Genomic DNA, 27841 nt, shown 5'->3' with positions numbered 1-27841 from the left:
TTTCAGTATTCATCGAAATGAAATGAAAGTACTTAGGTACCTTGAAATTGTAAACATGTCTTGCATGTGCATGAGCGCTAATCTTAAAAGCTATTGAAAATGGTTAATTAATCATGCATTTTTGTCCTATTAATAAATTGATTTGGCAAAATGTTCAGGTTATCTTTTCTATGAATAAAAACTTTTTTAATTAAGTATTGAAGTAAACAATGTTTTTCAATTTGTCTTAAAATATTTAACATTTTTGTAACAAAATTTGACATTAGCAAAAAAAAAATTAAAATGCCCGTGCCGATTTTAAGAAAGTTTGCTCATTTTCCTAGAAAGATTTATTATCGTAGGTGTCATACTCATAACTTTCTGAAAGGCAGCAAATCCACAGAAGTGCATTTAAGCAGGTAAACATTTAAAATTCAGTATTCAATCTTTCTGTACGAATGGGGGGAAAAAAAAACCAGTTTGCATTTTTTTATAGAAATAAAATAACATATTGCTTGAAGTTTTTTTTTTTTTTAAATACATTCTAAAAAATTTACTGAAGATATCTGAAATTGCTGAATGTGAATTAAATTTAAATAATTTTCTTTAATTGGAGATTTTCTCCTCAGAAATTGAATTTTTTATTTCTAAATTAGTAAATTATTTATGTCGTTTGTTTTCATAAACTGTGAAACTTCTCTGAATGGCCACTCCTCCATTCCGAGAGATTTTCCGCTCACAAGGATGACCACTTTGAAGGGTTTTCGTTACAATTGACGATGTTATGATACATAATATAAACAAGTCTGATGCATTTAAAATGAAGTTTTTTTTTTTATCTAAAGAGAGAATAGTATTTTATTTAATGTGTTTCCTTTATATTATAATTTAAAAATGATATAATTTGACTCTGTTTTAAATTTTTACACTTCTTAGAAACAACCATTTTATCAACTTCATCTTTCAGTTTAAAACATAAATCTCGAACCATAAAAAATGCTTACCTTTGATAGACTCGTCAACCAAAAGGCATTACTCTCAATCGGAACTTTCATCAAAGCCCTCCCTCCACTACTGCTTCATGCTGGAAGGATTTGGTATCATATTCTATTCCAGCAAGTTTTGAGAATTCTATTAATTGATCTTCTGCCATCGATTTATCGTGTATATCAAATTGTCTCTCAATGATTTGTCTGCAACCAATTCCTCAACTAACGAAGCATGTAGTGATCACTTCTTGACTTATTTTTTCCAGGTAGTTTTAATCCGGTCAAGAGCATCTCCAACAATAAAATCTTTTAAAGTTCACTAGTAATTTTGCATCTATCCATACATGTGATGACATTTCATAGAGTCTATATTCCATCTTGAAACATTTTATAACATCATAATCCAATGGTTGATGTTTTGATGCTGTATTTGGAAGGGGGAATAACAGTTTAACATTTTTGAGCTAAACTACATGTGCATGACACACCACATTATGCAACTCAGAAACTTTCCTGGCTTAATTCCACATTTTCTTCGAAGATTACCAGCCATTCTTCAAAAACGGATGATATCATACATGCTTTTTCTTGTTTGTGTATCACATCACACCAAGATGGATTAAATTTTTCCCTTTAAAATGCCTGGATCTTTAATATCTCCAATTGACCAGGGACTTTTTTTTCTCTCCAGCTGCACTCGTACAAAACTAATGGTGAGCTGCTCCTTTGGAATTTTCCCACTTTTGGCTTCTTTGGATTTTTTAATCGTACTTTTATCAAGCAAACTATGAAAATACAATACTGTTTCCTCCTTATTGAATATGCCCTTGTCATCATATCCAGCAAAAATCAATACAAGACACTCCTGTCAATCTTCACATGAATTGAGGTTGACATCAGCTGTTTGGCACACACAGTAATGAAAATGTTGACATATTTTTCCTGTCTCATCCATTTGACACCATGAAATTTGAAGTCATTGTACTCTTTCAAAATATAATCCTTTACTTTAATGATTTTGTTGATTTGTGTTCTTTCACACTTCAATAATTCAGCTAACTTTCTTTCCAATTTGCCATTTTCATATTAAAGTAGAACTTAAAGGTGCTGCTTGAGAATTAGGACTTCAATGTCCTTGCAACTCAGATCAATGACCAACTAATGAAAGAAATATGAATGATGCTTTTAATCCAAAATTATCGCAATCAACTAATAGCCAATAGTAATCAAGAAGTACAAATGCCCTTTATTAGCCTGATCTTAAACTTTTTGGCTCATAATTAGAAATAGAAAGTGATACCACATTCCTGAAAAATGAAATGGGCAATGCAGCAGCCATTCAGAGGTGGTTAGATGGTGACTACTAGAAGTTATTTTAACATTAGGTCATTGGCCATTAAGAGGAATGACCGCTATACAGTGAAGGCTGTTCAAAGAGATTTTACTGTATATATTGAATGTGCAATTCTTGATTTGATAATAAACCTTGAAAAATTCTCACTATTAATCTTATGTATCTTTTTATTTTAACTTTCAGACAGGCATTGAAATTCAGTTTCGGCTCCCTTGCTAAGTTTGCAGATGGTAGCTGTGTTGCACAATTAGGTGATACATCTGTGATGGTTGCTGCTGTGAGCAAAACAAAAAGCAGTGCTGTTTCTTTTGTGCCTCTGTTGGTATGCATACAAAAACATTTCTTCATTTTCATATGAGATCAAATTTATTATGAAGAATTAATTCGTATCTTGAATTAAATAATAATGTATAACATATTTCACTGTCATAATGCCGAAGTTATTCATAAGACTAGTATTCAATGAAAGATGTTTTCATATTTTTTATATAATTCATTCATATTTATTTGTATATACATTATCGGCATTATTTATTATACCTATTCATTATAAAATCTTATACTTTAAAATAGTGCCAGATTTTATTTTTTCAAATGAATTGGAAAAACCCTTTTATCGAACTATATTTGATACTAAGAAAAATAGTTCATAATAGTCCTGCATAAACATAAAATCTTTTGAAAAGTTCTTAAAGAAAAACTTTTTATTTTCTGCTAGTGAAATATTCTCTTTCATTATTTTTCCCCCTTACAAAAATAGAAAATTTTTATTCTTCTTGCTTTAAAGCATTTTTTTGAAGTGGATTTTACAATAAAAAACAACGATCTAGAAGAAAAAAAACTAGTATAGCTTTCACACAAAGTTTGTGTGAAAGCTATGCTGTGGCTATTCCAACAGAAATTAAAATTTTTATTAAATTTTACTGTGTTTATGCATTTATTTATCAGGTGTTATTTTCTTTGTTACTTACATTTAAAATAATTGTAATTTTTGCATATATTTACTGTCATATAGATTATGCGAAGATGATAGTTATAATTTCATTTTATTTTGATTTTTTGCTATCTGTTTACAATATACATGATCATATACACAATATTTAAAAAATAATTTATCATTTTCTTCTTTTATAAATATATATTTCATGAAGAAATTGGGAATTTTATTTTACATTCTTATAATAGGTAGAATACCGACAGAAAGCTGCTGCTGCTGGTCGCATACCCACTAACCATTTACGGAGAGAAATGGGGGCAACAGAACAGGAAATATTAACCAGTCGTGTTATTGGTAAAAATTAATCTTTATTTAAAAGTTAAGTTTCAATTTAAGTTATATATTGTTGTGGAAAATTAACCAAATGCATCCTATGGGGGAAAAGAGTCCAACACACTCGATAATAAATAATGATGCTTTGTTCTATATGAAAACAAAAAACACAGGGAATGAAACCCACAGCCAAATCATACACAAGAATAGAAATAACAGCACAAGGCACTCAGTGAGAATTCGTAGGGAAGAAAGATTTTGCTCATCGATTCTTATCTCTAATATTGTCTGTTATTCTATACTAACTACTCACTAAAGCTAGACTCATTACTGCTCTGTCATTAATGAACTGTTGACTCTTTACTGATTGATTATAGTTTGGACTTTTTATAGTTTCCAAGACAGGGCAAAGAAGCTTCTAAAATAATTATATAACTCAATGCCATATGGAGTTATTGCCAAGACTATTGTAATTTTCAGAATCTTCAATTTTCTCACTAAGTCCAAGGAGATCATTGGCTTGGCATCGATCTGAGACATTTGTGAACTTTTTTACTAGGAGTGGGAAGTAAGAGAAGGTGACTTGCTGAGCTGGGAAGAAATATTATAAATTTGTAATATATTCTTTTGGTATTCTTAGTCAAAACTTTTATTTTCTTTTTTTTTTTACATCTTTTTTTTTTATATATATATACATTCACTTATAAAGTAAAAATAATAACTGATTTTTTTTAATGGTAACCAACTGTAATGATCAAATGTTTAGTGTGTTGTTAGATTAACAGTGATTAGTGTTGTTATTGAAACTATTATTAATACTCTTAATATATCTTTAATTGCTAGTAAAGTGAATTATAGCATAATTCAAGAAACTATGAAAACTATAATTAGATACATTCCATACAAAGAATGATAACAAAGTTTCTAATCATTTAATGTATGCTTTCATTAATCATCATTGTTGGATGGGCAAGTTTCCATTGTCTTTGGAAATGGATATATATAACTTACTTTAAAAAATAGAAACTGAAATCTTTACATATATGTAGATAGATATATTTGCTGTTGGCATTGTTAACTCATTAATACAATTTTGTTATTCTCACATACAATTTATTTTTATTCTGTGATTCTTCCCTGATACTGCTTTAGATGGGATAATATAGCCCTCAAATGTGACTTAATCTAATAAATCAGATCAGTTTCATTTTTCCAGAAAAAAGTGAAAGAAAAAAAGGAATATTATTACTGTAATTCCCTGTATTAATTACTTTCCTGACAGCCTTGATATGAAATATAAGTTATGTGTTTCTATTTTTTTTTTAACTATAAGACAAAGTTTAATAAATGCATGAGGTTAAAATACACATTTTAACATTTTTCTTCCCCCTCCACCCCCTTTTTTTTCTTATTCTATTTCACACATTTAGTTACATATAAAATAGTAAACAAATCCATGTTTCTTTCTTTATTTATTTCATTTTAATTGCACCACAATATACAAGAGTAAAAGAGATTAATGCATTTCTATAGATTTCTAAATATTTAGATGAAAAATAGTTTATGGATGCTAAAAAATTTTTCATTGTAATATTATTTTTTTCCTTAAATAATTTATCTGAATGATATGATTATTATTATTAGAAAGAAATTAATATTTATTATTATTTTTTTGTATTATTTTGATAGACTGGTTAATGATAACCCTGACAGGAATGGTATAGCAATATTTTTGATGAATTTGATTATTTTTCATTTAAACAGTATATTTTTTATTTAAAAAAGTATCTTGCATTATTTTTAGCTTTACTTGGTTTTAATGTTATAAAAAGAAATTTATATGAAAATTTCTTTCATTATTAGATAACTGCTATTATATAATTTTGATAGCATTTTCTTTAATTAATTTTTCAGTAATGTATTTTTTTCTTTTATTTTTAGATCGATCTGTTAGACCTTTGTTTCCTAAAGGATTTTCTTATGAAACACAAGTAAATAATATTTTACTCTTAAAATTATATGTTAATTTCATTAATTTCACTTTGTTAATTTAAAATTTGTTGTTTGCATCCATATACCTTGCATCAAGAACATTAATATGCTAATCAGAAAAATGACATTTCAATTCAAATATTTCGGCATAATAGTGCATTTCCTTTAAAGTGAATACCTGTTCATATTTTCAGTTATATTTTGTGTTTTTATAAATATTGAAATGTGTTTTCAGTTAAAATTAAAATCCAAATAAGAAATGTTTAAAGTAATCATTACTATCATTGTAGTAGCTTTTTCGTAGACAATTATGAAAAAGGCGCATATAATTTATTTTCGTTTTATATAAAGCAAGTTGCCTTTTATAAAATACAAAAAAAACCCCTTCACATTTTACTAAGCATATAACTTTTTAATGTACTATTCTGCCACAGCCAAAAATTGCAAAGGTACAAATCTGGTGACCATGATGGCCAGGTAATTGAAAGAGTATGCGAGATGATACACTCAGCAGGGAAGAGAGCGTAAATCACGTCTTGACCTATGAGCAGTTGCATCATCTTGCTATATTTTCAGTATTGGTCATATTTTAAAATCTCTCTTCTGGTTCTTTGGTGGAAAAGTCCAACAAGCTCGATAACGAATAAAGGTGCTTTATTTGTACATGAAAAATACAGCCGCGAAAGACAATCAAGATGTTCATAATATCACCACTTGCAGTATACAGCAGCGCACAAGTTACAAATCACTATGAAACAACTGTGAAAACATACAGTGTTCAGAAAAAATTTTGAAGAGATCATAATTCCAATGTGAAAACTTTGCTTTACTACTCAAGTTTTTTACTCATCAACTGCTTTATCTCTGTTTGAGATTTCTATATCCTCCATGACAGAACATGGAATATAGAAATATATTCCATAACAAATATTCTAAATTCTAATATTCTAAAACAAATATATGGGATGAAGCTTGAGTCCTAATGGAGTTGTCATTGAGATTCTCAAATATTCTTTGTTTTTATTTTTGCCACCAAGACAGGGGAAGGATTATTGATTTACCATCCAGCTGCCATTTATATATCTGTAAAACTATCTTACTTAGTAAAAAACTTACTGCAAGGAAAGAAGCATTATAAATTCTTAGTTATATATATAATTCAAAATGCTTGTGCAGAAAGAGCTAACAGAATATATTTTTTTTATTCATATCTTTGATGTTAATACTTTTTAAAAAGTAAAAAAATTTGAATGCAATTATTACTATATTATATAATTTGTTAATTGCTCATAATTATTAAATTGAGTTACTCATTTATCTCCAATTAAATTATTAAACTTTTAATGTAATCTAAACACTCAATGTTTTCCACAAGTGATATTTTATTGTTATGTTAATTCCTTCATTTTTAACAATGTAAATATTAGCCCATTCTTTTTTGTTTCCGATATTCTTCTAATCATTAGAGCAATAAAAATTGCTCTTTATTGATGTTATATATTTTATAAGCATCCATAACATTGCAAAAAAAAATCTGAGTTACTTTTGTTTAGTGTTTGAAATATTTTAATACTATTTTTTGTAATTTTCTCATAGCTATCCTGCAATTTACTTGCTGTAGATGGAATATATGATCCCGACATTGTTAGCATTAATGCAGGTAAAAAAAAAAGTTGTTTATTATTATTATTATTATTTAATTTCAAATTCTATTTCTCACTTAGCTGTTGTTGTTGTTGTTTTTATGTCCAATATAATAATATTTATTCTTAATATTATTTTGTAAAAAGTTATGTTGATTATCAAATTTAAATACAGTCTTTTACAGAGTATTTGCAACATTTTTTCAGTAATTTTTAGAATGATGTTAGTTTAAAAAAAATACTTTTATTAATATGTCAAAAACATATAGTTGTTATCATTTTAAAATTCTTACTTGCAATAGAATTTTAAATAAGTACCAAATTTCTTTGTAATCCTTTCTCCAAATACATCATTTTCAAGTTATATTAAATTTCTGAACGTGCCTAAAAATTTCTAACCTTTAATCGTTTTACTTTGCTTCCAGTCATTTTTCTGTTTTACTTTCATTATGTATCAAATGGACTGAAAACTGATAAGTAGAATTTTAGTTACTAAGAATAGAAATGTTTCCAGTTTTGAGTCTAACGAACTCTTAATTATCATCATTTCAGAGACTGATTGATTTAAATGAGAATGTGCATTATACATAAAAAAAAAAGTGCAGCCAGTTTGTGTATGTAGAGATTATTCCAGTTTTCCTCCTGTGGAATATTTCCTTCTGTTTCTTTTGAGGCATTTACTAAGTATAGTGAATAATGGGATCATATTTGATACATCATCCTAATCATTAATAATGATGAAACATCAAGAGAACAATACTTTCTATTATTTTCTTATAATCAAAAGTCTAAAAGGATCAATTGTGCGTTATACTTCTGAGAAAGTCTTTGCCTATGTCATTAGTCATTTATTATTTTTCTAGCCATCTTTGATGAACAGTTGATTTGCCAGAGATGTTGGTTGTATTTAATTAATTTAATTTAAAATTTCTTAGACATAACTTCATGTTCATGATTACATTAACAAACTATTTTAAATGTCAAATTGTCATCGACACTGAAGCTATGCTATTTTAAAAGTCTTACACATACTCTGTTTATTATGCATATGCACCTTTCTAATAGAAACCAGTATCATGATTTCATAGTGCTAATAAAAATGTCATTGTCCAGTTCTTTTATCTTATAAATTACACTGATATTAAATTGAATCTTTCTTCCTTAGCTTTCAACAATGGAAGAAAATCACATGATGAAACACAAGTTCGATAAAACAATGAAAATGATTTAAATTTCAGAGCAACAATGTAATCTGTTGTTTAAAGTAGACATATTTTAAAAAATTGGCAGAATTCAGAAAAAATGTATACTACCATTAAATTAATATCATCAAAAAATGTATTTTTTAATATTAAGGTGGTATAAAAACCATTATGTTACTCCGTCCTACTCATCTTTCCATTAACCAATGTATATTTGTACCAAATTTGGTAGCTGTAGGTCAAGTGGCTTGACCTGCAAAGTGTCAATGCACCCACATGGTATACACACATACATTCATGTATATTGTTAGTAGAAATTATGTACGTTATTATGTATAATATTATTATTAAATTTCTATGATTTTTGTTTTGTTTTATTGTTATAATTTTTTTCATTATTTTATTTCTTTTCTTGAACCTTTGTCTTTTTCTCTATGTAGATGGGTAATTTTTGCCATTAAAACTAATATATATCAATTTTTTTTAAATATGTATTTTAGATTTCTTTATGAATGCTATAGATTATAATTCTTTCACTCTTTCTTTTATTTCTATAGCATCAGCTGCCCTAGCACTATCTGACATTCCCTGGAATGGACCGATTGGAGCAGTAAGGGTTGGTCTAATTGATGATGAAGTTATTATTAATCCAACCAGAAGAGAGATATCTAAAAGCTCCTTAAATCTTGTAGTTGCTGCTACTGAACATAATCAAGTTGGTATGTTTATTTACTTTTATTTTGTATACAAAATGCTTCAAAATAAAGTTTTAAAAAGAATTCTATAATTTATACTAAAATGATTACTAGTATGATTTTTTATTTGCTTTAAATGTTACTAAAATATTCGATGATTTCAGTATTAGTCTTAGTTGAATCAATGTTTGGTATTAAAGAGATAAAAATAATTTATTGGATATATTCTACTTTTTTCTTTTTCCTCCTTCAGTGATGCTTGAAGCTTCTGCAAACAATGTTCTTCAACAAGATTTCATGAAAGCTCTAAAGGCAGGGGTAAAGGAAACACAGATAATTATTAGATCAATAAATGACCTCCAAAAAGAATTTGGAAAGCCTAAAAGAACAATTGAAAATGTTTTAGAACCGTCTATTGAAATACTAGATTCAGCAAAATTGTATGTTTAAAACCTTTTATTTATTATTTATTTTCTTGCTATTAAAAATCTGTTTTGTATAGTTATAATAAAATTACTAATTTCTTTTAATGCAATTTTACAGACTTCTTGAAGCCAAAATAACAGCAGTTCTAACAGATTACAGTTTGCATAAGGTAATATAAAATACATGTTTAAATTCTAAATATCAATTATTAAAATTTCAGTTTGATATTTGTATAATTGTGACTCTATAACATAAATTTTTTCTGGGGAATTTCAAAAATAGATTAATTTTTTGGTAGGTTTTATATCATTATTAGCTGAAATAGATATAGGAATTTTCTTTAGTAAAATTCACAAGATCTTATTTACAGTGTGTCTGCACAATTTAATTTATTGTGTTTCCTTGGTTAAAGTATATTTATGCATCCTAGTAATGCACATATCTTTTTTTTTTTTTCAATTTTAAATAATTATAATAAATTAATTACATAGCCTTAACTTCATATGCTGATGATTTCAGATGAAATTATTATATATATATAAAACCTTATTTGTTACTGTCTTTCATGACCAGTTGGTCCACCAGAAATGTTAGTTCTGTTTAATTTCAACTAAATACTTTAAGTCTGATTTGATGTTAATTTTTTCTGCATCAAAATGTTTCTGACAGTTTTAAAGACATATAATTTTAATAGCCTTATACTTTTTCTGTTACTGTGTACATATACATTCATATTAACACCATCAAAAATGTAACTATTCTGGTCACCTATCTTTTAAATGAACATTATTTTTCATTTCACTGTAACCTCACTTTCTTATGTTAACTATTCATATAGTAAATAGAATCTTTCTTCTTTAATTGTTAATTATGGAAGAAAATCATGAGATTCAATTTTTGATAATACAGTAAAAACAGTATAAATTTCATTACAACTATAAAAATTATTGTTGAAAATCTTGCAAAAATATATTACAATTTTTGTAATCTGTATTAATAATAAAGGCAGATTTGTGCATAAGTGTGTATGTGCTGTGCTAGATAAATCTTTTGGCAAAGAGCTGCTAAATTTGGCATGAAAATATTATCAATAAATCAACGTGTTTGTTTATTTGAAATTTTATGTAAAGATTAATTCAGATTTTAGCATTTCTCTGTAACAATTCCCCAAAATATTATAACGTAAAAATGATTTGTATGCCATTTCCAAATTTTAAAAATTGTCCCTTTAATAATAACAACTTGTTCAAAATTTCCCTGAATTTTTGCAATTTTTAAAAAAATATTTTTTGTATAGTTTTCAAAAATAGATTTCATTGTTTCAAAACATTTTCATACTCTGTCAAATATTTTGTAGCATGATTTTTTTCCTTCCTTGAAAACTAGAGAAAAAGAATTCTGTTTAATATCTGTATAGTTTACATAAGAAAGTGAAATTACAGTGCCATGAAAATTAGATTATCCAGACAATCCAATTTAAATCTTTGATGGCATGGTATTTGACTTTCTAAGAACAGTTTATATACATAATAATGCAAACATAATATATTTCAGAGCATAAGAATGTGTACTATACAGCTAATTTTAAAGATTAATTTTGATTTTAATTAGTTAATTAAACCAAATTTTGAGAATATTTTGGCCCTTATCTGTGACATTTACTTATTAATTAATTAGTGACATTACATTATTAATTAACAAAATTAATTTTTTAACCACTTGTCTTTTTAATGATATTGATTTAGTAGTCATACAGTTTTTTCATGAATTCAGTATTTTTTTTAAAGAAACTATAAATATAAATGGTGGTGACCTTAGGTGACCAATTAGTTTCTCAATGCTTAACTTAATGTTCAAGATTCACTAAAAAAAGGCTTTTGTGCACCAAATCATGACACATGTTAAAGATTTATAATGTTCTATTCATTATGTATATGAGCTGTCCTTAAGGTTTCAAGCTTTTAAAAGTGTTTCTATTTAGAAAATCTGCCTTCTACCTTTCATAGTATTGTAACCAAAAGTGGATACACCAAACCATCCAAAGGTGTGCAGTCAGAGTTGAATGGTAGTAACACTGAAAAAGTATAGGCATAAATTATGGTTGAGTTTTGAAGATACAACCCAGAGCATTCGCATTTGCCTTTCTTTTTAATAGAGACCATAAAAATTATAAAATATTTTTGTAAAATTTTCAACAATACTTTTATTGTTACAATAACATTTGCACTTTTTTCTTTCTTTCTTTTTTTTTCCCCCATTAAGTACTTAGTTGCAGGATTTTCTTCCGTTGTTGAAATCTAAAGAAGAAAGATTCTATTAATTTTATGTATTATTAATATACAAAATAAAATAGTGAAATTACAGTGTGGTAAAGGAAAATAGTACTTGAAGAATTGCATTTTTAATAGCTCTGTGATGACATAGACTTGAATCCTTAAAGACAGCTTATATATAATGATTAGAAGAGATGTAAATTTGTAATATCTGTTTCAATTTCGTGCTTAAAAACTTCTTGAGTAAACCTTGAACATCAAGTTACGTAATACGAGATTTAATTGAAAATAAACATTGTTCCTGACAAACTAACTGGCTACCAAAGGTGGCTAACATATTATAATTTATATTTATAATTTTTATTATAAAAAAGTATTGAATTCAGGGGGAAATTATACAACTAAATTGATGTCAATAAGACAACTTTTAAATTATAAAGTGAGCAAAAATCAGTTTTATGAATTAATATTTTCTGGGGTAATCAAAGAAAGAGGCTAAAATTTTGTCAAATTCTAGCTTTATTTTTAATTGAATAAAATTATGATTAAAAAATTTAAATTGCTGCATAGGATATATTTTTATGATTCAAAATAGATATGTGTTGAATCTGATAACAAGATCAATTGTTTTGACCTGTAAAGTATTAAAAAAAAAATCCTTTTCCTACACACACATACATTCTCCTTTATTTTCACAGAGTTGACTCAAAATATGCTGTCTTAATATTGTAAAAATTTGGATAGTAAAATATAACTTTAAATGCTATCTTTTCCATGCAAACTAAATTTAAAATTTAACTGCTATATTTTTGCAAACCTGCTCTATATTTTCAAAATTGAACAACAATTCTATTTTCTTAATTTGGTTTTATTAATCAAGCTGAGCAGTTCTTTGTAATATTTGTATTAACAAGGGATATTTTTCATTATAATATTAAAGAAAATGTTTAACGGAACAATTCTTTTATCTGATTGATACATAATACCTATAAAATGCTTAATGCTACCACAGTTTGTTTGTTTTTTAATTTTATATATTGGTTGGCATTTGATAGTTTTCGTTACATATATTCTAAGGAAATTTTTTTCACTGTCCCTCTTAGGTTAGTAGGGGTATAGAAATTGATCTTGTGAAGCAAGAAGCAGTTGAGCAACTTAAAGGTAAAGAAAAAAAATTGTAATAAAATTACGATAGGTAGATAAAGTTAATTATAGACCATTTAGAATTTTCTTTTAAAATTAAATTCTTTAAATCATTATAATATGAATTTCTTTTATTTGATATTTTACTATGCATTCTTCTCTTTGTCTGTACATAATTTGCTTATGATGAATGTTCGTGTTAGGTTTGATTGAACTTCTAGTCACAGCTTTTTCCTTTTTGCAATAATTACATTTTTTAATGCAATCATTAATTATACTGATTCAAAGTTCTCTCTTCTTAAAATATACTGTAGTATGCTGTGAATTAAAATATTGCGTAAAAAGGTTTTAGTATTTACAAATGAGACTTAATTGAAAGACTACTAATAAGCAAGAAGAAACTTAATTGAAAAAAACAATTTGCTTTGAATTGTTGATTTTTTTTTTTCTGAATTAGTTGTGATATTTATTTAAGTAATCTGATACAATGATAAAACTAGATTATGTTTATTTTCAGAAAATTATAATGACACTGATCCTTCATTTTTATATGAAGCTGTAAATATTGTAGTAAAAGATATATTTAGGAATTTAATAATGGAAACAGGAAAAAGGTGAGATAACTAGTAACTTATTTCTGGATTTTTTTAAAAATTCATTGTTAAATCATATATTTGAAATTAATTTTATATTGCTTTTAAAATAAAATTGATAACTTCAGATGTGATGGGCGAGGCATTGAAGATCTCAGAGATATTTCCTGTGCTGTTAATTTGCTTAAACCTTTACATGGTTCAGCTCTTTTTCAAAGAGGTCAGACTCAGGTATGTATCTTTATAATAAATAAATATTGCCTAAGATAAAAGTATATTATACGTAAAAAAATTATTATAGTATTTCTGTATAGTAATTGCTTCAAAGAAATACTTGTTTGATTTTGAAATTTAGAATTTGACATTTTGTAGGTCTTGTGTACAGTTGCTTTTGATTCTTTAGATTCTGCATTTCGAGCTGACCCTGTTTCAGTCCTTACTGGGTAAGTTTTTTGTATAAAGAACATCCAACATGAAATTGAACATAAGTCATTTTGTTTGCTGTAAAATATATAGAATTTTGGTGAAAATTGTTTAATTTTTATAAAACTAATTATAAATGTTTATTTATTTTGCTAAAATTTAGCAAAAATTGTTTTTTTTTTTTTTTTTGCTATGTATCTTTTAATTAATACATATATATATATTGCTTACTTATATTACTTTGTAATTTTGAAAGATTTCAGGAGTTTATAAGACAAAACAATTAAAAAAGAGGAATCATGAAATCTTAGATATTTCTCTGTACTGTAATTTGGAGCATTATACATTATTTTCTCTGGTAAAAAAATTATAGTTAATGGGAGGGGCAAACGAACTACTTTTCTACAATATCTTTGTGCAGATGAATATCTGTGTGATTATTCTTCTCTCTTTCTTCATTTCAATCACTCATGCTCTTTATTCCTGTGTGCTTATCATACTGAAATGAAAATTCTGTGTGATCTCTTATTCGTTTTTTGTGTATGTGTAATAAATGAGCTGTCTAAAAGAATTGTGGCCAGGATCTTATTAAAAACAATAATATTTGTAAAATTTTATGTATTGTAAATATTGATTTATGCAAAGTGCAAAATCTAATGTATGACTTTTGAAATGCAAACTGCTGTTTGTGTATGAAACGACTTTTCATCTTAATATGTAAAACTTGATTTTTAAAATTATATTTTAATTCCTAATTCTCAGATTAATTGCTGAGTTACAACACTTTTTACCCCTTCTCTATTCTTTTTAGGGCTGTTAAGGAAAAGAATTTCATGTTACATTATGAGGTATGATATTTTAAATTATTTAGATCAATAAATGAAGATTTTATATTTAAAAAGTTTGTTATAGTATAGTCCTAAACATTTATACATATATCAGACTAATGGAATGAATATTATTTTATTATTAATGGCTTGAATATCATCAAATACCTTGAGATTCCATGCTTGTGTTATTATTAGTTTGAAGGGTAACCATTTTCAAAGGAATTCTAAGATAATATTGTTTTTATTTTGAATGCTATTTTATGTAATGTAAATGCAGTTGTTTTGAAATCATTAAATAGTCCGATTATGGTTTAATATATATTTTTTGTTTGAAATCATGAGAAAATATTACAGTGATATTTCTAAATTTTAGTTTGATTGATTTAATCTTACATTTAATTCTCTTTCCTCCTGTAGTCTTATATCTAATTTTTATATGATATAATAATGCTCTACCTATGTTTGTTGTCCCCTTCCCTTCATTTTATTTCTTTGAAATGTGTCAGTATTGTGCCAATAATTAGTTGATTTCAAAATCCTTGAAAAATGCCTGACTACTTTTTAAAAGCTATTTCTGTTTTTGTAATTGAAACAGCTTTAATAGTTTATGAAATTAGTTTTGTTACACATTAAATTATTTTTAAAGCATTTTCATTAGCTTCGGTCATTAATTACATTAGATGGTAAATAAATTCAGATTGAAATAAACATATTATAACACCATTCAGTGCTTTTATATCCCTTTTTTGTTGATAAATTTTTAATCTGTAGTTTTTTCTTTAAGTTTCCACCTTATGCCACCAATGAAATTGGACGATTTGGATCTTTTGGTCGTAGAGAACTTGGACATGGTGCCTTAGCGGAGAAAAGTTTAAGGCCTTTTCTGCCTTCTGATTTTCCATTTACAATAAGATTAACTTCCGAAGTTTTGGAATCCAATGGTAAGAACAAAATCTGTGTAGTTATAAACTTAAATTTTTTAAATCTTCTTTTAAGATTAAATTATTGTAAATCATTTAAATGTCACTTTAAATTAATATATTTAATTCTTTTATGCTTTTTCTATTGACATTATCTTTTCACAAAATGATATTACTTTGTTATAATTTTACATATACTTAGATATAATAAGATTTAAAAGTATGTTTTTAATATTAAATATTATAATTCTGTCTGACTCTTTTCAATTTGAAGCAAATTTGGTTTAAAAGTACATAATTAATTAGTTTTTAATAATAAGCAACTAAATTCCTTTTGAATTCATAATTAATGTATTACTTTTATAGTTAAGGACATACTACTTACCCATCGACTAGTAGATTAAGCCATTATATGGTTGAGAAATATTAGGCAGAGAAGTTAAATTGCAATTTCTTTCAGGATACTGTCAATAATTATTCAAAAACGTTTTTAAATTATGTGTGCTTTAGCAACAGGCTGCTCATTGTGATTGAGCTACCCCCCCCCCCGCCTTCCCCCTCAGCAAAACAGTAACATAAGTCACTTATCTAAAAGTTCTATAAGAAAGTAACTTTCCTTCAAATATATGCCTTCAGGGGTGGAAGATATGGGGATATGGGGATGAGAACTTCTGCATGATAGTTAGTTTGTTCCTACAGAAATGGTGGGGGTTCAACTACCTCCTATCAATGATGCAAATGCCTCTGCCTGGAAGATTGTGCCATTCCAGATTCCAGACCATTAGGGCTCATTCATAATTCCCACTTTTGCTGTCATGACATTCCTATTATTCAAAGCTTTTGTCAGCTCTCGGGCATGTCAGAATAGTAATTTTTGATTACTATTCTTTCTATATAGAGACTTTGTGAGGTACTATTTAGGTGCTCTTGACAGTTATATCAAAGTTAAGTGACACTCTAAATATAGTATTGTTTTCTTCCCCTTATCATATTTGATTTTAAAAAGTTGCATATATACACTAATGCTTTCTCTCCGGGGTGCCTTGGGTTTCTAAGCACCTGAGCATTATGCCACTGGCTCTGGATTGATCTTATCTTCAGAACTACCATATTTTCCTTTATCGTCAATTTTTAATTCGTTGATTTGGCTAATTACACTTGACTAAATGAAATTAATCACAGCAGCAGAATTAATAGAAATGATAAAATTAATGAATAAAAAAACTGAAATGTATGCTAGCATTTAATGAAAACTTTTTCCACTTTTCGAACAGTTAAGTATTTTTTAAATATTATTTTTAACTAAAAAATGTACCCATCTGGACGTACTGTTATCCTATTAACAATATCTCAGATATAATTGTCATAGATTAATTAATGAAGTTGTTGAAAAACTCATGCACATTGGTTGAATGCTTGACAAATAAAATAAAAAATAATGTTTGTAATGTACTTTAGATATAGTTTTTTAAAGCTTTATAGAAGAAAATGTGCACTTTCGTAAACTCTTCAGGGTTGCTTGACTCATTATTAACTCATGCACACGCACAAAACTAAAAGAATTTAACTAGATGTGAAAGGTCGTTACAAAAATTTCTACACAAATTCTTATGCAAAGAGATTTGATAAATTAATGTCAAAATTTTTTTATTTACTTTGAAAGTTATTTTGTGTATTGATTATTCAGAAGTTCTTGGGAGAACTTTTCTTGTGAAGTATTAAAGTGTTTTACTTCTATTTTATATGATGTTAAATTGTTGTTTCTTGAAATTTATAGGATCATCATCTATGGCTTCAGTATGTGGTGGATCTTTAGCGCTCATGGATGCTGGAGTTGCTATTTCTGCTCCTGTATCTGGCATAGCAATGGGTTTGATATCTGTTCCAAATCCTGAAAAACACTATGAAATTGCTGATTATAGAATACTCACAGATATTTTAGTGAGTTAAAAATTATTTATAATTTGAAATATATGTCTATAAAAAAGTTGCTTTATTTGAATTTTTTTTTTTTTTAATGGTGGTTATAAAAACGTTGCTTTATTTGACTTTTTTTTAAATGGTGGCTATAAAAAAGTTGCTTTATTTGAATTTTTTTTTTTAATGGTGGTTATAAAAAAGTTGCTTTATTTGATTTTTTTTAAATGGTGGCTATAAAACAGTTGCTTTATTTGAATTTTTTTTTAATGGTGGTTATAAAAAAGTTGCTTTACTTGATTTTTTTTTAATGGTGGTTCTGGCTCTCACTTCAGGGATTAGAAGATTATCTTGGAGACATGGACTTCAAAATTGCTGGCTCCAAAAAGGGCATTTCTGCTGTTCAGGTTAGTTTTGAAAATAGAGTACAATTATTTTTTTATTTTACAAATATAATAATTTAAATTTATCCATATATTAAAATGAATTAATTTGCATCTCTCAAGATCTGATAGCTCTTACTTTAATAACCTGAGATTGATTTTTCACTACCCTTCGATGTATAGCTGATCTAATGCTTCTTTTGCGTCATTTCCAAAATGGAGAAACTTTCTGTTAATGTGATGAATGTTTGGAACATATTGCTAATTACTTCTTTTTGCATTGAATACACCAGTTATATGTGTACTACATCTCATTAAAATCAGTCATGGATTGGATATAAGCCTAAAATTTATATTTCTTCATATCAAGTCACATGCCTGATCTTCCAATAAATGGAAATTTGTATTTTATTAAAACTTTATCACCTTCAAAATGTCATCTTTTCAAATATTTCATCATTGCACACAAGTGTGCAGGTGTTATCTTTTAGAATAACTGAAGTAAAATTAAAAAATGAATTAATGTGTTTAAAATAAGTAAACATAATACCATCGATTCTCTTAAAGTATAATTTCTCAAGCTAAAAAAGTTTTTTTTAAATTTCATCAAGATGCAATTTTTTTATTGTTATTATCTTTTCTTTTTTTTTTTATTGTTTTGTGCTGCATTCAAACAGTTTATTGAATTTTATTTACATTTTTCAATATATCTATAGTTTTTTTTTCAATCCTTAATATAAATATATTAATTTTTTAAGCATAATACTATTTTTGTTATATATTACTCATGTCTTAATGTCATATCCAAACTATTATAGTATTCAACTGCTATTATATACTGTAGATAACCTATTGCATTATTTAAAATTTTATTTCTTAAAGAGCTTTGTTAGAATATTTTGTACACTGGTGTCCAAAACTAAAATCACAAATACGGAATCCTTGATAACTGGAGAAATATTTAGTTTATTGCAACGAATTCTGGCATAGAGAGATATTACTGTGGGAGAGAGCATATAGCAACATTATGATATGGAAAAGAGATGAATTTTTATATTTTTATATAAAAAAAATAATTAAATCAAGATGCATATCTCAGGAAATGTCCGCTTAATATGGAGTGCTCTTCTATACATCCAATGCGTTGCTATACAAGCCTTACAACGAACCTTCATACTGTTAATAAGTATCTTTTATCTTGAGAAATGCTTACGACAATAAATCCCGTTCTTCTGAAAACACAGTTTTTAACGACTTTAGGGTCCTGGTAATTGGATGACATCATACGATGGCTGTTCTTAGACCATTCCAAACTTGTTCTACAGGATTAAGATTTTGTGACTTTGCGCGCCAATCCATATGGCAAATATCCTCTTCAGTAAAACTATATCAACAATGTGAGCTCTCCGTGGCGTCGTATTATTGTCCATAAAAAATAATGATAAGTCCGAGCCTTCAACATCCCGGAAAATCCTCACCCAAACTTGTAAGCTCTTATCCATATAGGGCTGTGCTTTAACACTGACTGCAGCAAATATCTGCAGCGGTATACAGATATGATGATGCCCCAGAAAAGGATTCCTCTTCTACTAAATTGATCGATTTTCCTTCCGTTGGAAGGCTGATAGTGGGCTCGAGGTTCTCTTCATGCGAAGACTTGTCAAGAATAACTTTGTGTGTTAAATTTCTGCTCATCCAGTGAAAAAAACAGGTCTCCATGTTGGATTCCGCTCATAATGGCCTTTTCTGTTAGGCATTGTATCTTGTTTGCGCATGATTTTTTTTTTCTGGTGTTGAAACAAGGTCACGAAAAACTTTGTTACTATCGTCTGCTAGTATCATCGTGTACTTAATTCCAAATATCGATTTTATGCTAATACCTCTTGGGCGACCGTGGTCTGACTTTTTGATAATAGTATTTACTATCACAGGAATTTATTTGGAATTGATTTCATGACCTGATACCAGCTTTGGTACCACTTCTGCTTGAGACAGTAGAGACCTATGGACAGCTAAACAATCACGAGAACACATTCTCACTACAATCAATCAGATTTGTGTATTTTAACGCAATATTTACAATTTTGCAGAATCTCAGATGCTTTAATGGTGCAACTTCATGTTAGAAAACCTACACTAAATATCATTTATTCAAAACTGGGTGCAAAAATTGTGCTGCTCATTCTTCAAAATAAGTACCTGCTGTTTTTTGTGATCATGGATACAACATTCAGTCGATTGTACTGATCAAAATAGTCTGAAACGGATCTCCTGAATCTAAATACTTACAAAATCCACTGGTTCTACATTAATCAACAATTCATTTGTAATTATAAAATTTGACAGTTGGATGGGAAAGTTTAAGACCAGCAGTAGGGTCAAAGGGACAAAAAAAAAAAAAAAAAAAATATGTTCTAAATCATTATTTTCATTACATCAACCCTCTTCTTCTATCCTCTTCAGTGTATTCTATCTCCTCCTTTATAGTGAGTTAACGGCTGTGACTTAAGAATATTGTCAGTTTCATGATGTGCAAACGTCTTTCGCTGAGCATAAAATACATATACGATCTTTGGAAAGAGAATGATCAGTTTCTTATATTAAATCAGTAGGACGTGGTGGGTTTGTTGAAATCCATTACTGAAATATGGGAATGATACTGAACTTGTAGTCTGGAAGAATAACAGTTTGACTCATAAACAAAACCTATGTAGAAAGAATGGGAATGTGAAAGACACGTTGGAAAAGTGACTTCTCAAATTGTGAGAAAAGACTGAACATGTGAATGGACCATTGCTTCGTCAGAAGACCGAAGACTAAGAATATTCTAACAGCATGTTGAATCTTGATGAACATTATTCATATGACTAATTTATCTAATGATAAATTAGGCAAATGAATAAAGACTAATATAATTGATAGCTCAAAGAAAATATTTATCTCGATAATTTTTTTAAGAAAGTTTTTGAAAAAATCTAATATGTATGAATTTTTTCAGTTCTATACATTGTGCAAGTTTTATTAATTAAAATGAATAAATAATACAAATTATGTTGTGCTGGCTGTATGTGTGTCCCCATTATAACATTCATCATTCAGTTGTAGTTATCATATTTGCTTGGACTCAAAAGTGATGTTCATTGTATATATAGCACAAAGTATATTTCAGCAGTTTTGAATTATTGAGAAAAACTTTGTAATTTTAATTTTGTACGTCAATGTAAATAAATTGCAGAAGCAATTCCATAATTAATCAAATGTTGCCAAATATTGTGCATATATTTACATTTATTGTTTTACTTTTATTGTATCAGATATATAGATCTGATACATATTAAATCTGTTGTGCAGCGTCAAATATTTTAATTTATTGTGATGTAGAAATTTTGAAAGTGGAATGCTGATTTGGATACTATCCTCATCTTCTGAGTCCATTTCAGAATAATGAAATGTCTTCCTAATCGCCTTTGTATAGCTTTAAAAGCAAATTGTAATAAGATTAAATTAATTTGCATATATATATATATAACTTATCTTAATTTTTCCATCAAATATTTATATTAAAAAGTAAAAATTTTGTTTTTCATAGTTAGACGTAAAAGTCCCTGGTCTTCCGTTGCGTGTTATAATGGAAGCTATAAAACAAGGAGCTGGTAAGTTCATTGTAAAGAATTATTTATGAAATTATATTTTTTATAAAAATTTAATATGGGTTACGATGGTTTCTGTTTTTTTTTTCCCCCAAGTTATATGCAGAATTCTAATTCATGTTAAATATTTACACAAATTTAAATGATTTCTGTAGCTGTGGTTTGTTGAATAACAATTGCTTACGTTATAATCCCCCAACTTTCTTAAGCTCTAAACGGCGACTTAATTTCCCCTACCGAATATTTCCCAATTTAGAATATGATACATATTAAAATCCATCGGAATTGATATATAAAAAAAATGTGATCACCGAATTTATCGATGGTCACGCAGAAATTGACCAAGTCGTTCATATCATAGAAGAAATTAGTATGAATCTTTCAATATAATAATAAATTTATCTATTATAAAAGGAAGAGAGATAATAATGATGACAGTGACTTGAGCTTAATATTCTAGTAATATACTGTAAATATTGCATTAAAGCACACAAGTTTGACTGATTGTAATCATGAGCTCTCATAATCTTTAGATGATTCAATGAGGTGGAGAGCCGTTGTTCTGCTTGAAGTTATGCCATCTCAAACGGTGGTAATTCGATGGTTACAGCTGACACCAAAAATGGTAGCTAGTTGTAGATTAAATTCCAAATAAATGATACTGTCACCAGGAGGCCCAGTCAAGATCGTCCAAAAGTGGCGGTACTTGCACAGATGTAGCAGCAAATCACTTAGAAACCCACATCTCAGATTCAAATCCACCAGAAAAACTATAGCAAGTTTGACAAAAGGTTTCGGTTCAGTTCAAAAAAGGTGTACAAGCTATAAAAACAATAGTCTGTAGCGAGGAACGTATTCTAAGTATGATGTAAGAAATTAAAAAATATATGTATTCTTAACTTGCTTTAAAGAAATTTTATAGAAAGAATTAAAAAAAACACAAATGGTTTACATTTTATGAAACTATCGACATCGAAACAATTCTGTTTTGGGCAATCCTTTTTAATTTTTATCTTTTCATTTCTTTTGTACGAAAGTTTCATTTTTTTTATTACATATCTCTCCTCTAAAAAATGCTTTCAAAATTCTTATTTCTTGTTAAAATGTGTATGTATTTATATACTAATTTAGACTCTGATTTGCAAAAGTCTCTCTCTCTCTTTGTGTGTGTGTGTGATGATATCTCTAAATCTAAATTAAATCCTCATTAATTTCCTAATTTTAATTTAACTTGTATTATCTTAATTCAAAATTGCTCTCTTATTTTCTAATCCAATTCCACTTTTTTTATTTAATTAATGCGCCACGAGCTCTGTAAAACGGTTTAAATCTACACTTTCACAAGCTCCGATTGAAAGGATAAAAATCTTTCAATCTAAACAAATTCTTTTAAAAGATACTTATTTTCCCCGTATCTAAATCGACACATGTAAAGAAATCCCTATCACAATCTCATGGTATATAATCATCGGGAAAAATATTTCTGTCGCTCTTTCCTCTTTTGCTCTTGTGTCGCTCCTTGCTTGTACATAAATTATGCCTCCCGGAATGGAATAAAGCGAAGTTTAAAATTCAAAAGTGTCTTCTGTACTTTATATATATATATTAACCAGCCGAAATTACCTTTGTTTAACATAGACAAAACCAGCCAGTTTCTATCAAATGTGAATTTTAAAAATTAGCCTTTAATTACAAAAAATATATAATTAAATCAAATCATCATATTCTCTATACAATTGTGTTTAATTTATGCAACATTCTGGAATATTCTATTACTTTCTTGGACATTTTACAACAATCTCGGACATTTTGTCTTGAACGCTCTGGGAATCTTCTAGAACATTCTGATCAGAGCCACTTTGACCTTCAATTTCCAGCAGTTTCACTGACTTCTCATAAAAAGTGAAATGGTACGATGGCATCTTTTGACATCGATATTTCCATACTTAATCCCTGAAGTTACAAACCGAAACCTTTTTCATGGATGAGGGAAGGAGAACTGCCATACTATATATTTTGCCTAGGACTATGCTGAGTTGTAGCGATGCGCACGGACAAAGCACGCTTATTATTTATTATGCACTAGTTGTTTCGCCGATATTAATGGCTATAAAATATTTTTAAGCTTAAAATTTTGATAGATATATATATAATTCATACTATTTTAGAAGTTCGGTGTTATTTTACTACACATTTCCCTTTTTTTCCCTCAGCTCCAATAAAATTCTTTAAAATATAGATATACTCTGCTGTCTTCAGTTCTTCAACTACGTAACCTAATTTCTAACCTAAAACGAGTAAAATTTGCCTTTTTTTTTTCACGTTAATATTATATTTTAAATAGAAATTTAAATTTTTTTCGTCATTTTCTCTGGTTTTAAGATGTGACGCTGTTCTCTAACGCTCAAATCTTGACAGCAGTCAAACTGTTAGAGAAAAAAACATTTTTCCCATGATATATATTTCGAAATAAATAAATAACTGGAAAATATCGTTTTTTATTTTATTTTATTTTTTTTATTTTATTCTTTTTTTTTTTTTTACAGAAGGAAAAGGTAAAATAATAAACATTATGAATGAAGCAATTTCAAAACCAAGAGAAAAGAAAGACAATTGGCCTATTTCAGGTATATAATCTGTTTTCATAAATATTTGTAATAAATTTTGACATAACATTAGTTATATACATATTTTACTCTATTTTAGAGAAGCTTGAAGTTCCTCCCCATAAATTATCACAATTCTTTGGTTTTGGTGGTTCAAATATTAAAAAAATTAGAGCTGAAACAGGTATTGAAAAATTTTAAATCTTTATGATTAAATCTAAATTTAACTCTTGAGTCAGAATTTAAAACTCAAGACTCATCTTGATGTGATATTAAATCAATAAATTATATATATATATGTTTTGAATTTAAATATTCTATCCCTTTCTAGGAGTCCAGCTCACATCTATAGAAAATAATGTTTTTTCTGTATTTGCTCCAAATTCTGAAGCATTGGCAGAAGCTAAAGAAATGATTGACAAATTACTATTAGAAGAGGTATTGTATTTTTAATATAATAGTACTTAAACTGTATGTCACTTGAGACTTATCAATGATATACTATAGAATTTAAAAAAATTGAAGCCAACTGGATCACAGTAGGTATACAGATTATCCAAAAATTCTAATTAAAAAATATTATATCTTAAAAAAAATTGGTGTAGCAGGAGAAAATTCCAGTTTTTAAATTAAAATGGCTATATAGATTTTTAAGGTTGATAAATAGCAAATAATCAATAAATAAACAGTGTGTAATTTTTATAATTAAAAAAATAAAAAATGTTTTTAAATTATAAAAAATTAGGGATAGAATTTTAATATAATAAAAAAATAGTAATTTCAATAAATCATTTATTAATTTTAATAAATAAACAATGTATAACATTTTGAATGCAACAATTGCATCATAAATTTCCAAAATAATTTGTATGCTTTGCATCTAATCAATCAAAAATTTAAAAAATGAAAATAATAATGCTTTTTTGGTTAACAACATTGCATAGCAGCGACTTATTCAAGTAAATTAAGGGTCATAAAAATGTATTTAGTAAAGACACTGAGATGAGAGCAAATTAAATATACAACAGTTTAGATTTTGTTTTTTCAATACTCTTTTAAAAACTAAGATCTAGTGTTGCAGTCAGTAATTAGAAGTTAATACTAATATGATGATAAAATTAAATGAGACAAATTTTAAAAATGTAGTTTTATATACTTCCCCCCCCCCCCTAATTCTGCTTCTTTTTACAGGCTGCTCCTGAATTAGTCTTTGGAGCTATTTATACTGCAAAAATAGTTGAAATAAGGTAATTTTTATTTTTGTTTGTATAAATATATATATTCATTTTTTAAATATATTTTTATAATCTTATTAATGAATTTTTCTATTTGCAAAAAAATAATCGAATGTCTCTTTATATTTTGTTGCTTTGCCTTATAAACCATAGCCTCAGATCAAGTCTTTTTTTTTTTTTTTTTTTTTTTTTTTTTTAAATTTTGAAATAAGAAAAGATTTTTATTAACATACATTAATAATAATTAATTAATTGTTCATTTATATTGCTTATATTACAACAGAATTTCCAGATGCAATCTACTAATAAATAGATATTATCATAGCGAGAAAAGAAAATAGTGGAAAATTTATAGAAAGCAAATTATAGAGCAGTATTGCAATATTGAGGCCTAGTTTGTTTTTTTTATTTTTTTTTAGATGAAATTATTTGCCTCATCACAATGTAATTAAGCAGATCTGGCAGTTTCATTATTGTAATAATTTGAATTTGTGATTGCATGATTTTTTATAAATATCCCCCCTCCCCTTTCTTTTAATTTTAACTCTTTCTTAATTTTTCACGTTTTTACATTTTTCATCAAAAGAATACTTCAACAACCTTTAGCTGTATTTATTAGCTGAACTAAACCAGTTGATTTCAGATATATTTTAAAGTCAAGGTTATTTTTAACTTTTTTATAAATGCTTAGGGCATAAATCAAGTTACGATTTGAATTGTATTACAATTTACAGGAACTGCATTAATAATTTTACGCATTTACATTGCTTTTCATTTCACATTTTTATGAGAAATCCTTCATTATTTATTAAGAAAATATAAATTCTGCAAACAACATCTTAAAATTAAGTAAATATACACAGCCTATTTGAAGTAACTGTTATGTTCTTTGTTCTAAAAACACTCTCTGCTTTTCCAGTATTTACAAATCCATACCTAATTTTTTATTCAAAAAAATTATTGAACTTTTTAATCAGTAATCATGTTTGATTATGAAAAGCAAAATTTCTGGAAGTGGAATATCAAATGTTATAATTCTATAAATACTTCATACATTTAAAATTTGACTCATATTTAAAACAGGATTTTTTTCCTTGATTTCCAAGTTCAGTTAGCATCAAATAAATGCATCTAATTTAATTGCTGTCATTATAATAGCTTTATAAGAAATTTTCATTTTTTGACACTGTGCTTGTTAAAAATTTCTTTTAAGTGGTATTTTAATACCTACTAAAAACTTCTTCATTGTTTTCACTAGGCTACATACTGCTCAAAACTTTCAAAAATGACTTGTGTGAAATAGTGAAAGAAATGCATATTTTTTAAAGTTAATTCCTATAAATTAATAATTATTTTACAAAAATTCTATTATCATTTTATTTATTTTGTTGTATATATATATATATATATATATATATATATATATATATATATATATATATATATATATATATATATATATATATATATATATATATATATATATATATATATATATATATATACTTTCCATAAAAGGATATATTTTTATTTTCAGAGATATTGGTGTAATGGTGACTTTATATCCTAACATGAAACCAGCTTTATTGCATAATTCTCAATTAGATCAAAGAAAAGTAAGTGCTTTTACATGTAAAAATAAAAGTTGATGTTTTTGTAATTAATTGGCTACCATCTGTCAAGGAATATTAACATAAAAGAATTTTCTATTACTTAAATTTATATTACTTTTCTATTGCTTAAATTTGCACTCATAATTCAATTTATGGAGCAAAGAAATATACTAGTAAGTTGGTTTTAAAATTCATATAGAGTTATAAACAACTTGTAATTTTTTTGTATGAATAATGTTTTTTAGATTATTTGTACTAACATATCTTTCAAACATAAAGTGCTATTATAGCAATTTAATATTGCATATATTTATTTATCATTCAATATATTTGTTTCAATGATTTATTCTTAGATACAACATCCATCAGCTCTTAATTTAGAAGTTGGTCAAGAAATACAAGTAAAATATTTTGGTCGAGATCCTGCTAGTGGTCAAATGAGAATATCACGAAAAGCTCTTCAAGCAATTCCATCATCTGTAGTTCATAATTTTGTTAGTGACAATTCTGATGTAAAAAAATAAAATTTTATTTTATAAATTGCATGTCATTCTTCAAATTTTGGCCAACATTTAATAAGTAATGATTCAATTCTTTTTTAAGTATCTGAATTGGTAAGTGTATTAACAATTTATTGGGGAAAAAGAATCAATTCCTTTTTAATAACAGTAATAATTCAGTATGTATAAAAGTTTGAATTTAATT

The 27841-nt window shown here is 27.1% G+C and overlaps 1 protein-coding gene across 1 annotated transcript; it reads left to right on the top strand.

Moving 5' to 3' along the window:
- The first annotated feature begins 48 nt into the window (after positions 1-48).
- Positions 49-27676, top strand: LOC129984001 (polyribonucleotide nucleotidyltransferase 1, mitochondrial-like). The gene is made up of 23 exons (XM_056093747.1): positions 49-398; positions 2506-2644; positions 3508-3613; positions 5534-5583; positions 7181-7244; positions 8987-9148; positions 9378-9564; positions 9668-9719; positions 12927-12984; positions 13484-13580; positions 13688-13790; positions 13932-14002; positions 14794-14830; positions 15597-15753; positions 17510-17673; positions 17985-18056; positions 21622-21685; positions 24229-24309; positions 24389-24472; positions 24620-24726; positions 25480-25535; positions 27061-27139; positions 27490-27676. The coding sequence occupies exons 1-23, from the start codon at positions 283-285 to the stop codon at positions 27658-27660; spliced, it is 2277 nt and encodes a 758-aa protein (XP_055949722.1). The 5' UTR covers positions 49-282; the 3' UTR covers positions 27661-27676.
- The last annotated feature ends 165 nt before the right edge of the window (positions 27677-27841 follow it).

This window comes from Argiope bruennichi, chromosome 9 (assembly GCF_947563725.1).
Source record: "Argiope bruennichi chromosome 9, qqArgBrue1.1, whole genome shotgun sequence".
NCBI lineage: Eukaryota > Metazoa > Arthropoda > Arachnida > Araneae > Araneidae > Argiope > Argiope bruennichi.
This window is presented reverse-complemented; position numbering and strand designations above follow the sequence as displayed.

Coding starts and splice junctions, on each gene's coding strand:
- LOC129984001 (XM_056093747.1), top strand. CDS start 283: ATGCCCGTGCCGATTTTAAGAAAGTTTGCTCATTTTCCTAGAAAGATT. Junction 25,536..27,060: donor GCAAAAATAGTTGAAATAAG/GTAATTTTTATT, acceptor TTTTATTTTCAG/AGATATTGGTGTAATGGTGA. Junction 27,140..27,489: donor CTCAATTAGATCAAAGAAAA/GTAAGTGCTTTT, acceptor ATTTATTCTTAG/ATACAACATCCATCAGCTCT.